The following is a 16,612-nucleotide window of genomic DNA, read 5'->3' as shown; positions in this document are numbered from 1 at the left end:
GGGTCAGACTATATGGTCTCATTTAAAGAGAAAAGGACAGTTAAACCATGCAGTGAGAAAATTGCAGGTGCTTTTGCAAACATAGGGACAGAAGAAAATCTAATAATATGATATAGCTGTATATGAACAGAAATGCACAGTCATCAACAGGGCAAAACTGACTATATTCAATCGAAAATTTACTTCTATAGATAATAATTAAATATAGCAGATATTCATTATTTTAGCAATAATATTGATGATTACTACCGCAAAATATGCTCTTGCTATTAAATGTTTTAATTCATTTTTAGTTAGATAAACGTTTAACCAACTGTTTTGTAAGAAGCAAAAGTGTTAACTAGTAAAATGTTAAATTCTAATTTTTAAACTTTTATCGTTTCATGCTCATGCTTTTTCAATAAAAATAAAAATAGCTTGCACTCAGCTTCCTTGGTTTTAAAACTTAAACACTTTCATAATTTTTAGACATCTTAAGCTTAAACTCTGTCAATAGTTTCAACCATTTGAATAACGCTACAACTCACAGTAGAAACATCTGATGAATAGATACTACTTATTATTATATAACATAAAATTTGACCCTTTCACTAATAGAAAGTATTAAATTTTAAATGATTTAACTTATCAAGATGATAATGTGAACTCGTCAAATTATTTTTCACTGCAATTGAGCATTTTTGCTTTAGCCCCTGCTCTGCGGATACTCAGCTTTAAATTTGCTGATTTATATCGCTAAAAAAATGGGTTTCGATACACGCCGTGGGCAAAGTACAACTATCCCATTTTGTAGCTTTTAGCTTAATAATGAACAAACAAAATTTGTGTTATATGTCCATAAAATTGTAATAGCTATATTATCTTGGTATCAATTTCTCTTTCCACGTACAGAAACCAAAGTCATTAAAGTTATGAAATAAAACTATTTTTTTAGACTAGTTTTTTTTTATAAAGTATATTTATATTTTATCCAGCACAAAATAAACAAACTTTACAGTGAAATGATATAATGGAAACAAGATGAAATAGCAAAATTCGTTTTATATATTTGCAGTTTATTAGTGTGAAGTCACTCTATTAATTTATTGTAACACGAAAAAAAATTACTTATTTATTGCAGCGGCCCCTATGGACGGCGTAGAGGCTTGCTTTGAGAGTGTTCGGTCATTCGTTTCAGAGGTTTTTCAATATGGCTACTAATGAAATTGTTAGTGATTAAATTATTGATAGTCACAACTTGCTAACATGCTTGTACTTTTTATAATTGGCATATTTACGTAGTTTATCAATAATGCTATTAAAGGTCTCCTAAATAAAAGTTATGTTCTGAAAATATACTGCATAGTAAGGATCCCGAATAGCCTGAAGGTCGTTTTGACGTTAGGCTATGGGAGCCCAGCAGGGCAAGGAAAACCGTGGAAGTGGATCTTCGGTTGGCAGTGGACATGGTGGAAAGACTGGGAAGAGCTTTAAAAATAGATCTAAGGACTCTAGATTATCATCAGTTTCTGGAAATATATTTACAGAACACAATGGTGAGTGTCAAGCATAATATTAGACTTTCTTTGCTGTGAATGTGATCTAATTCTCAGTATTTATGTGTACATCATTATAATCTGAGTTGTATTTATTAGTATTAGAGTTTATTAGATTTTCTTTTAAACCATAAACCTAATTTTGCTGTTTTTTAAGGAACAATTTGTGCTTTCCATGTAGAATGCAATTATTAATTCTGCAATTTTACAAGTTACATACAATGTTTTACATGATTTGTAATTAATTGTTTGATATGAAGAAATGTGTTGCTTTATTGCATTCTTATTTTTTTCTAACCCACAAATGATAAATATGTTTAAGAATAAAGACTAAAAGTTACTACCATTTTGTGGATTGAGTTTGATAAAATAGTTTTTCTAGTTTTATTTCTATTGAAATTATTAACAAACATACTCTGCATTCCTAATAAAATTATTGTGCTTTGGAATGACATCTGTAAAAGTGAATCATTATGTTTATGTTTCACCAAAATAATATTTCTTCGCTTATTAATTAACGACTTCAAAACACAAAATATTATAAAATAAATGTTTATTTTGTATTAGTTGCAAATACATTAATTGCATACATATGAGCCAGTATGTTGTTTACATTACACAACTGTCTGTATATTTTAATTCTTAAATTCCTGAGCATTCTGTCTTTATATCTTGTTCACTTACTTTAATCCATTCCTTTAGATTGAAGTTTTTTTTTTATACATGATACAAGTTTTGTACTACTAGCTTTGATAATGAAAATACAAGATTGATTCAAGTATCCTGAGTTCACAGTCATGTTGGATCAATTAACAAGATAGCCTATCATAGCAAACATGATTATATAATATGTTGCTAACCAGTCACAACAGTATAGTCAAGTTTTTACAGTACAAAGTATTGTTCTTTTTACTTGAACTATTCCAACCTAGTTTTTATGTGCTTAATTGTTTGTATGTTTATCTTAGTTATTCAAGTACATGTAGGATTTACCATTTATCATTATTTTCAATTATCTAGTCATCACTGCTACTGTGTATTACAGTTAAGTCAGTAAAATACTGCTTGAAAAATATTTACAAGTAAATTATTAGTTTAACTTTATATTATAGTATGGTAGATGGATTTTAAAATTAGGTCTTAAATATTCTATTGTGTGCTGTTATGACTTTGTTGGGATCTGAATTGTGTAGGACTAATCTGGGTTGTGTTACACTGATCAAAATACTTAGATTATATTTATCACAAGCAGTAATATGCTTAAGTGAAATAAAAAAAATTATGTATCCAAGTATTGTTTGGTACTTTAAAAAAACGTTGGATATTATCAAGTCTTACTCAGCTTCTGTAGTTAAGAAATTATAAGCAATAAGTTAAGAACTTGATTTTGCTTCTGCTTTTAACTGTCAAGCTGATGATGAATGCAAATAAGTTTTCTTACTAGGTTATTCTAACCTGTTATTTAGAAATTGAATATATTTTGTCTTTTAAAAATTCTACAAACTTATTATCTGATAAGTCTGTGATTACCAATAAGAACTTCAGAATGAAAGTAATAAAGAGTGCATAATAATATTTCAACCATATTATATCTGCTGTATCTAGTGATAATGAGGCTTTTTTTCCAGCACCAAGGATTTCAGGCTGCCTGGGTTATTACTGATGCAATAGTGGTTGAGACCCTGTTTATACTAGCAAACAGCTTGATAATAACTGTTACCGTGTGGACTGGATTAAGTTACAAATTAACTAATTCTTTATTCTGCACTATGAATAATTGAAGTGGTGATATCAGTATTCTTAGGAAAAATAGTAATTATTTGAACCTTCACAATAGAAATATAATATACTCACATAACATTACAAAATATTGGACTTGGAATTCACATAAATGCTCTAAACTTTAAAACTTCAAACTTGATAATATAAACTTGACTTAAACTAAAAATTTCTAATTCAACAATATAACCTTGACATAAGAAGTTAGGAAAAAGAACAAAAAAACAACAACTGAAAATCATCACAAAAATCTGTATGATGTTATAAAACTTTCATACTTTTTGATTGATTATAACTCAGCATTTATAAATGTGTTTCTAGCAATATCCAATCTGTTTTTTCTGTGTTTCCATTCACCTGTCATATACGTCTTAAATTATTTTTTTTTTCTATACTTTTATTCATTCCCAGATGACGACATTACAATTTAGCATGTGATTATTGTTGGCTATTGACAAAACATCTGATCATCTTACTTACATAGAATAATACATTAATTTACATATAACTGTGTACTATACCTATTGCAACATAAACCTCAGCACCAATGTATCTCTTGTAACTCTTAATAGGATGTGAGCCATCAGTTTGCATGAATAAACTCTAGAGAAAGCTTAACAGGAAGAGGTATGTAAATATGAACATAATAATAATAAAAAACAATTAAGGAATACCACTCACAATTGTTAAAGAATTCAAATCTTGCAAGATAGTGTCTTAGGAATGAATTGACATTTTGTAAGATAGTGTCTTAGGCCAGTTAAATGAAATTCTTTATCTCTCCACCTCAAATTTAACATTCCCTTAATATTTGTTCTTTGCTCTCCTTTTTCTTGCCATTCTGTGCCTCATTTTTTTATCCGCCCTGTTTATTGGCTTCTGGTCCTCTCTCCCAACTAAGATGAACACTGGGCCAGTGCTCCTTCTAAGATATTTTTGATCAACAGAAGGTGTGATAGAGGGTAGCCGATTCCTCAGCTTTGGATATTTTTCGTTGGGTTCTTGTCTTAGAATGCACAGTTTACTAAAAGGACAGCTCCATTAAAAAAAATTTCTGGTACAAGGTTGAAGCAATTGGATATTGGCTATAGTGAATTAAACACAAGGTCATGGGCCATTCCACTTTGTTAAAATGGAGAGGTTCATAGATTTCACAGCAGAAGTAGCATGTAATGTTGCATCTATAGCTATCCTTTCAGTTAATTATGTGACAGAGTGAAGAATGTGTAAGTTTCCTTTTAAATACAGTTGGAAACCTTTGTCCTAGAAATAAACACTGGAGTTTAAAAGTCTTCTTCATCAGTAATAAATAGTTTTTTTAAATCAGGCCCAGCTCTTATCAGTATATTATAATTATTACATATAGTACTGTTGCACCTGTTTCGAAATGAAAATACTGCTGAAAGTCAATAATGAAAATGCACAGGTGAGAGAGATAGATAGTGGTTGCAAGAAGAAATTTTACTGATTATGGTTTGACAAAGTAGCGATGCTTTAAGTCAAAAATGGCAGTGGAAAATAGAGCTGAGTGATTAGTAGAAATTGTTTTGATAATTGATTAATTATCAAGCTTACTTATCAGTTACATTCATCTAATTATTCTCAAAATACGTGGATAGTTGTAATAATTGGAAACATTTATTTGGATTAGTCGATCATTTTTGTGAGTTGTGACACTAATCGGTTAAACTGAACAACCTTGAATTAATCGAAAATAATGATAAATCGTAATGGAAATAATTTGTTTACTTGGATAGTTGGAATAATCAAAAATAATAATAAATGGAAACACTAATTTCAATTTGTTGATTATTTCCTTGACATTATTTTTATCCATCAGTTACTTTATGTAACATTAAATTAATATGATTGATGCTTATAGGCATTCGATTAATCAAATTAATTGCCCAGCTCTAGTGGAAATGTAGAAATGTGACATTCAAACTCGGTTACTTTATCTTATATTAATAATGCTCTTCAAAGAATTAAGTGTCACGTTATTAGTGCACAGCTATAGAAGATACATACAACATCTTACCAATGATAATAATATTAGTTCTGCATGAACATCTGAATATTAAGTTAAAATGCTTTATATTTCCTTTAAAAATAACATATTTTTTTAACCCTCCCTTTTTCCAGGTTATGGCACTAATAGTTGACTTCATTGTGCTTGCTAGATTTTTTTAGCATGACTTCTTAACATTATAGTTGGGCAGTTAATCAATATAATCATTTATCTGTAAGAATCAATTACATTAATTAATGTCAGGTAAAATAATTAATTAAATGAATTTACATTAAAATCCGTTAATATCACAATGACAGAATATGTAAGGTTAATAAACAGAGCTGTATGTTTACTAACTGATTATTCAATGGCCTTATTAATTGATTAGTATAGTGTTCCTGTAACTATGGTATGAAGCAAAAAAAAAGTGAGTGATGGGTGCTGCCAGCCATTTTTTGATTTTCTACTTCCACTACATCAGGCTAGTTCCAATACTATTATTTACCTCTCACAGTTATAGCTACTCCTAATTTAACTGCCCTCTAGTGTGCAAATTTTTGCTCGTCATTAACCTTGAAACTCCCACCTACTTCCACATGTATACCATGTGGTTCAGCTGTGTTTAAGCATTTAAATTAGCAAGTAACAGTCCTCAACCAATAGGAATGCAACAAACCCTTCTATCATAGCTGATTTCCTGTGCAGGTGAACCCAGTCTTCACTTTTCGATTTGGCATGATAGCGTTAAAACCTAGTGCTTGATTTCAAACATTTGTTTTTCAAGCTGGGAGTACCTATTCCTCCTCCTCATTCAGATATCCACATCTTCAGGGATGCCTTCTGGTCAAGATGGGGTGTATGCTGCAATGCATAGGAGATCTTGCGCCATTGGTCTCAGGAGGAATTGGGTCTTCACATCAACATTTTGGAACTCCTTGCTTTTCAAACATTGTGGGTCATAGGGTGACTGTCATCTACCTTTCATTTTTTCCTCTCCAGTTATTTTCCTTCCTTCCATATTTATTCCCAATATAAACCAGATTGTCTACTGTGTCTGGTTACAGCAGCCTTACTATGCTCTCACTCCCATTTTTTCAAATGACTTGTGTGGAATTATGTAGATGGTCTGTTTTCTACCTTTTAGGAGTTTGTTTCATTATTGATAAAAACTGAGTGATATTAAAGAAGTTTATAATAATATCTCAACCATATTATACATGTACTTGCTATATCCAGTGCCGATGAAGTCTTTTGTCCAATAGCAGGGCTTTTAAGGCCAACTGGAATAGGACAAATATAGCATTGGTTCAAATGCTACTTGTATTCTCAAATTGCTTGAAAACAAGTGAACAACTGTTATGCTGTGAACTGGATTAAGTTGAAGTTATATATATTTTATTCATCTAACAACACATCAGAATTAGGGTAAGGATTATTCAGAAGAACTAGCTAACCAGCAAGCTAGTTTTCCTATTTGGATTTAATAATGTAGGAATAATTGTGACTATAAATTCATTTTACTTTAGAATCTTGTCTGTGGATTACATCTTAGTTCCATAGTTTCGACAAAGTTGTTTCTTCTTTTTTTTTGTTCTAGTTCCTTTATTATGTTTGAGAAAGATTTCTCTGGCTTATAGGTGTGAATTTTTGATGAAATTTACAAGGTACCATAATTCTTTCAGAATAAACTATACTATAGAATACATATATATATGAACCACTAATACTAGAACAAGAAATTCAGGACACGTTTTTACCACTTTATAGTGGCACAAGAAGAAAATGGGCATAGCTTAGAGAGTTCGTAGGTTTTTGGTAGATTGAAAGGTCGTGAGTCAATTCTAGTTATAACTATGTCTTAAAAAATGAAGCAGGTTTTTTGTTTCCATTCAACTTTTAAATTTATAGAATTTTGAAAATGATTTAATTGATTAAAGAAAGATTGACAATTACCTCAGTTATTTAACCAACTATGGAACCTTCATGTTGTTAATGAAAGTAATTTAGTTTCAAAATATCCCATGAAAATGTTAGGTGGTATTGATGACAATGGATATTCCATTCTGTATCTTTTATTTGTTAATGCTGCCTTAAACATGTGAACTAATTGTTATAACAGATTTCAAAGAGAATGATAAATGTATTAACTTGAAATTGAAGCTTTACATCAAGACTATATCATTTTTTGAAATATTCCATTATTTCTAGTATACATACTTTAGTGAATAGTCCATTTTCATAAATTTTGTCAAGGTTTTTTATGTTATTGACAAAATCTTTCTTGTTTTTTATATTGGATGGCAAGATTTCTCTTAGCTCGGATACACAATGTTTTTCTAACTATTTAATATGTTGCAGAACCCACATTGCAAGCTATGGGTCTAAAAGGATAGTTTTGTTTTGTGGTATTATTTTTCATGCCTTTGTGGTCTGAAGTAAAATGCACAATATTAGAAGGAAACTGATTTGAATTTTGTATGTAAAAAGAAACAAAGTTTTAAAAACATAAAATTATCAAAGCCTCATAAGCGGAAAGAGTATGTAATTTATAATACAGAAGAGACAGTTTCTTTTGCTCTTGCTTTAAAAATTGAAGGAATCCCTAAAGAGTATGAAAGTACTAGCAGAGACCTGCAAAACATTTGTGGTCAAAGTAGTATCTTTATTGCAACAGTACTTCTTTAAATACAGGATTTCTTGAATTATACATTTGGTTTGGTGTGAATTTCATGCAAAGCTACACGAGGGCTATCTGTGCTAGCCATCCATAATTTAGCAGTGAAAGACTAGAAGGAAGGCAGCTAGTCACCACCGCCAACCCTTGGGCTACTCTTTTACCAAAGAATAGTAGGATTGACTGTCACATTGTAATGTACGAGCATGTTTGGTGAAACAAAGATTCAAACCCGCAACCCTCAGATTGCGAGTCGAACACCCTAATCACCTGGCCATGGCAGGCCGGAATAATACAAAAAAATTTAATATAAGACACCAAATCTACAAGTTCACTTGTCTTAGGCCTAGCATCAGTTAAACCTTTATTAAGTATGGCCTATAATTGATAAAGAGATAAATTAACACTAACTTGTGTACCTTTTTTGCTTTAGTTTAGTTAGGGCTAAACTTTATCATACTTAATACTATCAATATATACTTACAGTGTTATTCTATGACTTAAAATTAGCCTCTTTAAAAACTTTGATAAGCTTTTAATGTGTTGTTGTACAAAATGTCTTCTAAATTATATTTACATCCACCTTTTGTTTACATCCATTGAAATGAAGTATACATGCATGCACATTTAGATAGTAAGGTGTGTATGCATTTTCAGGACAGACAAAAACTGGGTATTATTGTAATAGATTCACTTGGTTATTACTGGAACATGTGAAACACATTTCTCATGTGGAACAGTATAAGAGCTTGTGGAAATCTGTATAATAGGAGTAAGAAGGTTAAGACATACAATAAAAACTTAGTGGCTTTATCATCTGCAAAGGCTGGAGAAACTGACTCTCTTTCTGTGATAAATGTGCCTGCCAAAACAAATTTGCATTGAAATGGTGATTTAAATATAACCATCATTAACATAAACAATTTGCAAGCTTTGGCAAAACTAGACTACTACATAGTACAGCTTGATGATTAGTGAAATTAGCTAATTGATTAATTATAAGGATCACAAATACATTACAATCAACTAATGAATCATTTTCATGGCTGTTAAAAAACTTATAATACTAAAGATTAGGTATTGATAATCTCAGATGGCAGAGCATAGACAGCCCATCATGTAGCTTTGGCCTTAACAACAAATATCTTAGCAACGTTTTGATTTCTTGGATAGTTGAAATAATTGAAAATAATAATAACTGAAAACTATTTTTGTAAGTTGTGACATTAATTGATTAAGCTAAACAAACTTGAATTATTCAAAAGTAATAGTGAAAAATCAAAAGTTAATATTTCGATTGTACTGAGTGGTCGCAATAATTGATTGCAGTTAGTTGATTATTTTTGTAACGTAAGTTGACTTAATTGTAATTTTGATTACTATATAATTGGAATAATCAAAATTTGTAATAATTGGAAACAGTAATTTCAATTGGTTGATTATTTTCATGACATTAGTTGATTTAATTATAGGTTAGATTGCTGTATATTTAGAATAACCAAAAACTGTTAGTATTAGAAATACTATTTACTTATGTTTGTGACACTAATCGATGCTCATAGGTGAATGATTTTATCACCCAGCACTATTGCAGAGGGAGTAGTGAAACAAAGAATAGATTAGGCCTCTATGCCATTCATGGATTCTATCATTTCTTCAACTTACATATTTTTGTATGTAAGTATTTTAGTATTTAATGAAAAAAAAATTCACAATTAATTTACCATTAATGTACTTAACAAAAAAAAAACAATTCAGTATCATTCTGGTGATCTAATTTTTTGCACAACTTGTTTAGTGGAAGCAAGACACGACAATTCTACCATTCACATTTCCTTTACTTTGGATATCTTCTAATATTAACAGTAATATTTTGGTGATATTAATTAATGACTTACAGGACAGTTTTTAAAACATACAATTTACTCATTTTATCATCTATCGTTGACTATCCAAACTGTGTTTATTAACACATCAGGTTACAGTAAGTCACTACACATTTTGTATGCTTCTAATGAAGCTTATCTACTGTAAAAATAAGCAGTGTAAAGATTTCACTTCAGTCCATATGAGGTTATCCTAATTCCCTAGACTACACAAACCAAACAGCAGTATATCCGTATCAATTCAAAAATAATTCTATCTCTGGCTTCTAAAGTCGAGATCATTAAGACTGTAGTGCACATACATTTTATGGTCTTCACTTCCTTTCATATCTGATGTTCATAATCTTGTGTTTTATAGTTTTTTGAAAGGTTTTTCTATGTATTAAAAGAATCACCAACCTTTAAACTTTCATTCCCATTGCAATGTAAAATAATATATGGATAACAATGGACCACTTGATCCTTCAAAGCTGTCCTTCCAAACCTACTATAGAGAAAAGTAAAAATTTAAACCATCCTTTTACTTTTCAGCACATTGATTCCTCACTTAAACTCTTGTAAAGTAATGCCAGTGTCAACTCATTCTATAAGGCAGTCATCATGGTAGAAAAATAAAACTGGAGTCTAGTCTGTCTTGGTTACAACCTTCCTTATGTTTGAATGGGAATGAAAAGTCACATTGGTAGCATTAGTTGCTATGAGTAAGTTGGATATTATTTATTCAAAATAGGTCGAGAGAGTCCAGAATATCATCTTGAGTGAATTGGTTAGTTTGGAAATGAGTCTCGAGGGAGAATGATCAGTTTCTAACTTCAGTAAAGGCAGATGTCCATCAGCTAGTGCAAGTACTCATAATGAGTTTGAATAAAGATTGTTTTCATTGTATATCACATTTGGGTCCCAGTTCATTTATTTCTTAGCACAAACTCATTCTTACTTTACATTATCTTTCTGAACCTCCTGTTATATAGTGGATCAACCTAATTTACTCTTTTGGGAAATCAGTTTACCTGAAAATACCATTCTAGTATCTCTCCTCTGAACCATTTACAACAAATCAGTATCTTTTCTTAGATAAGGAGACCCAAGCTGTACACGCTATTATTCCATTGTCATTATTATTGACTCATTCTATAAAACAGTCATTATGGTAAAAAAAATAAAGCTGTCTTAACCGGAGTCTAGTCTGTCTTTTCCAAATTTGAAACCCACTGACTGCTGATTCACCGTTTGGGGTATGGTCTGTCTCAAGCAGTTTAATGTATGTGTGCTGATCATAAGCAGTTTAATAAATTTCAATATTTCATTTCCAAACCTTAAAATAATTGGTATTGGAAACTTGGTGTGTCTTAAGTATTAACTTCATGATGCATAAAATTGTTTGTGTAGAACCCTTCAAGTAGGGAAATATATTTTCTCCCTTCCTTAGAAACCTTCGTTAGTTTAGATTTCTGCATATTGTTGTTTACTTTTCGCACGTTAAGTGGAAACAACATTGCAGTTTGAGCAATGTATGTTACTTTTAAATCAAAATTTAAACACAGATTCTGATATATATTGTTTGAAAGATTTGAATTAATTAAATGTGTAAGTGAAGTACTTTAAATTTGTTTTACCCGTATAAAAAGGTTTACATTGGATTCTAGTACAATAAATTGTAATTTAAAATACTGAAACTTTAGTGTATCTCGCATTATTAAGTGCTCTACTATTCTAAAATATAAGATGTACTTCTCACCAAACTTATCAATTGACTGCATTCAATTAATTGATTATTCTTGTATGAGACTTGGGTATAATTGAAAATGATAATTATAAACTAATTTGTATTAATTGATTATTTTCATGAGTCATGACACTAATTGATTAAGCTCAACAACCTTGAATTACTTAAATAGTTATAATAATTGAAAACTGTAATAATTGTAATCACTAATATTGATTAGTTGATTATTTTCCTGACACGAGTTGATGTAATAGATACTCATAGGTAATCAATTATATTGGTTAACCAAGTTGATTGCCCAGTCTAGACTTCTATGTCGAACATATATATAAACATGGATAAGTAAACCATAATGGATTAGTTCAAAAGTTAAATCTTTTTAGATGTATAGTTGTATATACACAATCAGATGTAAGAAAAATTCATTTATTCATTATATATATATATATACACACACGCACACGAGCACATTTTTCATGGATTATAGAATATTCCTTGAACATTACAAAAATAAACTATATAAATTCTACTCAAACAACAGACTGAATTCCCTGAATTTTGTTGGTAAATATGTTAAAACTGTGACTAAAATAGTAACTTAAAAAAGCCTCAAGTCCATATATATATACTAGCTGAGTTACCTGGCATTGCACGGTGAAAATTTAAATTTGAAATGTATAGATCTGTATTTTTTTCCAGCAAATTATTCAGTAAGTAGACAAAAGCTGTGATATAAAATAAAATAAATAAATAAATAAAAAAAAGCATTTTTATATTGAAATTAGATTGTGTTTGAGCTTGTCTTGTTCCTTGAGGCTGAAGGCGTACATCATATTGCTCCTCTGTTTCTTGCTCTCTGTAAGTATTTGTCTTAATTTTTGTGCTTGAAGTCTGGTTTGGCATTGTTCAGAAGTTTCTTGTTGTCTATATCCAGCTTGCCTTGATGATTCTGACTAAATTCTGTCTTTGTGCTGTTCAACAGTTTCTTGCTGTCTTTGAGTAGCCTGCCTTTCAGCTTGAGCTCGAAGTCTAACTTAATGTTGTTCCAAAAGTCTCTTGTATTTGAGCAGCCTGTCTTACACTTGTGCTTGAAGTCTTTGATTGCATTCTTCTTCTGTTTCAGCTGCTCTTTGTGCTTGCATTCTTTTGGCAGCAGAAGACTTACCATAGAAAGGGCATTTCTTGGGCGGCATAATCACCAGTATCACTAAACAATAATTTGCAATGCACTAAATCACCTATGAAACCACTAAGCACTATTTAAAAAAAACTGTTTTTAGAAATACTGAAATGACAGCAAGGTGATCTGAGTTTTCCCACCATAACGCTTTCTATGTGCAAAACATGCTTATGTTTGTATGTTTATTATGGCGCAATAATTATTAATTGTCAATTTCGTCATTAAATAATACATCAAATACAAAATAAATAGCACCATTAAATTTCTTGTAAAAAACTGGTTATTATGAAGTTATTTCAAGTTACATTTCAGTACTTTTAAAAACTTATCAGTTTTTAAACTTTGCAGAGCAGACTGGAGGATTGAAACAATGTTTACAAAAACAATGACCAACCACACTCCAAAACAACTATTTCATTGAAACCCATGTTGTATGCATTCTTTTCAGTTACCAGTTTATATGTGTATGTGATGCTGTAACCCTTGAGAAAGGCATAAGCCAGAACAACAGGTTTGAATAAAATATTTTTTTCTGGGGTGTGGTTAGTTGTTTTCTGTTTTGTTTTATTTAAACATGATTTTCAGTACTTTGTTTTCAGTTTCACTGAATATTATCTTGAATACATCTTAACAGCTGTTTTTGGATGTTTTCTTCTTTTTACCATTACTTTATATTTCAGTTTCCAGACATATTTGAAGAGATATAATCACTTTAACCTCCAACACTAGAATCATTTCTGTAGTTTTTAACAGATTTCAGTCTGCTTCATTAGAATGTTTCATAGGTATGCAAATACTATATTAAAGATTTACATTATAACATACAAAATAAACAGTTAAATGCTAATAAATTTAAACAGAATATCAGACATTTACAGTGCTCGTAAGATATGTTTAGTTTTGCATAATTTACATGCATTTTGTTTAGGACAGTTATGAAAGTTGTTTGCTATCTTTATGTCTACTTTTGTAAACGTTAAAAAGATAATAACTGTTTTGATTTGTGTATGAATGTTTTATATTATACAAAAGTGATATATTGTTTAATACACTAAAGAAACATGTTAATAAGAATTTAAACACAAGTCTGGTTTTTCCATGGTTGCAACACAAGTTCAAGCTTAAAGCAACAAAACCATTGTGGGCTAAAAACAACTGTTGATTCACAATCTTTCTGTTGTATATTATACAATATATATTTTTGTTTACACACACACACACACACACACACAATAAAATGTTAATTTATAGTGTAACAGTTTATTAAAAAACAATTTTGATTTAAAAGCTGTGTGTCATCTGTGTTGTTAGTAAATATAAGTTGTGTGCTATAGTTTACACAACTCTGTGTTGGGTACACAGTTTGTGTTGTTTTTGTGAAATAACAAAATTTTTGTGTTAATTTACAATACAACTTTCTTACAGTATATTAATGAACTGACAAAATGCTTCCCTCTCCACTTAAGCTGCATGGTTAAAAAAAATAATAATGTTGAGGTTTCTGTGACTTATTCTAGTCAAACGTATGTTGTTGTAGTCATAAATATTCCCAGAATGGAAGAATGTGCTTTTTCTGGAGTTTACCTTGCATACTTTCCATCAAAAGTTTTATAAAGGTGTGTATCTGGTTTTAGAGTACTAATGAGTCATCGTATTAATCAGATAAAGATACAAACTCGTACTTGTACAAATATGTGCCTACCTTTGTAAATGTGAGCAAGGTGAAATTATGTAAACCACAGCTGGGGGTACTCCATATAGTTAAGAACACTACCCCAGTGTTTTGCAGACAAACAAATTCACACTCACACAATAGGTTGTGTCTAGTTTCCAGACATTCCTAATGATGTAGTAAGTTTATTTCGATACATTCACCTTATCTAAATAAACCCTTTTCATCCTAACTATTATATTTGTCTTTATTAGTAGTATTTGTCCCCGTGAATCTTCCTGGGAGAAAGCCACTAGCCACAAACTGTCAGAACTTCTATACGTGGTTAAAGAACCAGGAAAAAAAGTATGGTAAACATTAAAAAAATTATAATTAACATATTTTAATGATGGGGAAAATGATATTGAAAGTAGTTCGTTTAAACGTTTTATTTGATAATATTAAAACACACACACACTAAACATTTTATAAATTGAAGTATCAGCTTTGTTTCGTTAAAACGCACTAATATGATTTCGTTTTTAATTTGTTAAAAAATATGGCACATAATACAATTTCTGAATGAAACTAAATTACATTTTGATTGAAGATTGTAAGCGTTTAAATATTAAATTAAGTGAAGCTGTCTGAAATGGAACAAGAACCTTTATAAAGTAGACGTTCTTCATGCATGTTGCAGACTATAAGCACACGTTGCAGTGTCACACAGTGAGAGACCAAACAGAAACACTTTCGTACCCAGTTCACTTTTACTGCAGGAAGCAGCTGATACTAACGATTTCCTTACAGTCAGACACCCCTCGGCTCGGGGGTTGGGAGGGATCTAAAAGAAATGTTGTTTACGTATCTGTAGGAAAGATAGCATTTTTTTCTTGATTATATTTATATATCAACGTTAAAACTAAATCTCGCATTTTCGTAATGTCAGTTTCACGTGAGTAAGAGAATAGAGAGCAAAAAGTTGTATGAAATATTTAATTTAATTTTCGAGGAGTTGCGTTTTTGAAATGATGTTTTAGCTTAGTAGAGCCCGTATCAAAGCGCTTGTATATATGTATCTATGTTTATATAAATGAAAAATAATGTTTTCGACCTGAGATGAACTCGCTATTTGGCTAAAACTTACTGGATTTACGCTTAGAAATGTGTCTCAAAGGAAGTAAAATTTGTTCGGGTGTTTAAAATAGCATCCGTTTCGCTTGTGTCGTCAAAGAAACAACATTAAGTATTTTTTGGATACAGTTAAAGCAGCTCAGACTTGTGATATCGAATGTGTTAAAAAATGAAATAAATATTTTTTAAAGGTTATAAAAGCTGATGGCCATTTGAAATATTAACGTAGTTTTAAAACAGCCTTTTTTGAAATGAACAGTTTTTTTCTTTTTTTCAATTATAACAACATGAAATTGGAATTGTCAAGTACATATGCAGGACAGGTTTGATGACGCCAATTAAACGTACTGTAGGGGAAACTTTTTAAGTAATAAATAATACTCTTAGAATACAATTTTTACAAATGTTTTCATGCAGTGTAAAATGTCCAAAATCAGCCTTTATTGCTATAAAATGTGTTTTTGTATTCGGTCATTGAATACCGTTTTTGATCGACTAATATTATCACCCCACTCCCAAAATAAAACATAATAATAATAATAATTTTACCAATATACTAACATTGTGTATATTTATTAGTTTTAAAAATGTTGGCTGTCTGATAACGTTTATTCATAAAAACGTTTTACGGCTAAGTATTACAGCAGAACTATCTTGAGAAACTTTAGGGCCCACACAAGTTTGATTGGGGAAAATATGCAGTGAAAACCCTTAACGTTCCGATACAAAGAACAAATAAAGATGTAAGCATTTTAATAAAAATGTCAAGTCTTTGATTTGTTTGTCTGCTGAACATCGCTTTAGAAAGATTGTATCATGAATAACGACCCCCATAAAGTTCTATTTGAAATTGACATTTGTTGTACCGAGTCTAACGATGGCTGGTTTTCTGAGCACGTGGAAAAAACGAAAACACTTTGATCTCTGCGTAGCTTCTATCTGAGGCACAAACTTTAGGCGGAACAGTTTTCCAAAACATGTGTTATTTCTGAATCATTTTTCACTGCTATGTAGCGTGTATGTCTATAATAATACA

The 16,612-nt window shown here is 30.6% G+C and overlaps 1 protein-coding gene across 1 annotated transcript in view; it reads left to right on the top strand.

Annotated features, from left to right (window-relative positions):
- The first annotated feature begins 1,118 nt into the window (after positions 1 to 1,118).
- LOC106461142 (tyrosine-protein kinase Abl-like) overlaps positions 1,119 to 16,612 on the top strand; it is a 58,393-nt gene continuing 42,899 nt past the window's right edge. The window contains exon 1 of the mRNA XM_013920937.2: positions 1,119 to 1,535. Coding sequence (XP_013776391.1) covers positions 1,388 to 1,535 — 148 coding nt within the window. The 5' untranslated portion in view covers positions 1,119 to 1,387. The remainder of the gene's footprint in view (positions 1,536 to 16,612) is intronic.

The sequence above is a fragment of the Limulus polyphemus genome, unplaced genomic scaffold (genome assembly GCF_000517525.1).
Source record: "Limulus polyphemus unplaced genomic scaffold, Limulus_polyphemus-2.1.2 Scaffold904, whole genome shotgun sequence".
NCBI classification, from domain to species: Eukaryota; Metazoa; Arthropoda; class Merostomata; order Xiphosura; family Limulidae; genus Limulus; species Limulus polyphemus.
The sequence above is the reverse complement of the archived record's forward strand: the minus strand, read 5'-3'. Positions and strand labels throughout refer to the sequence as shown.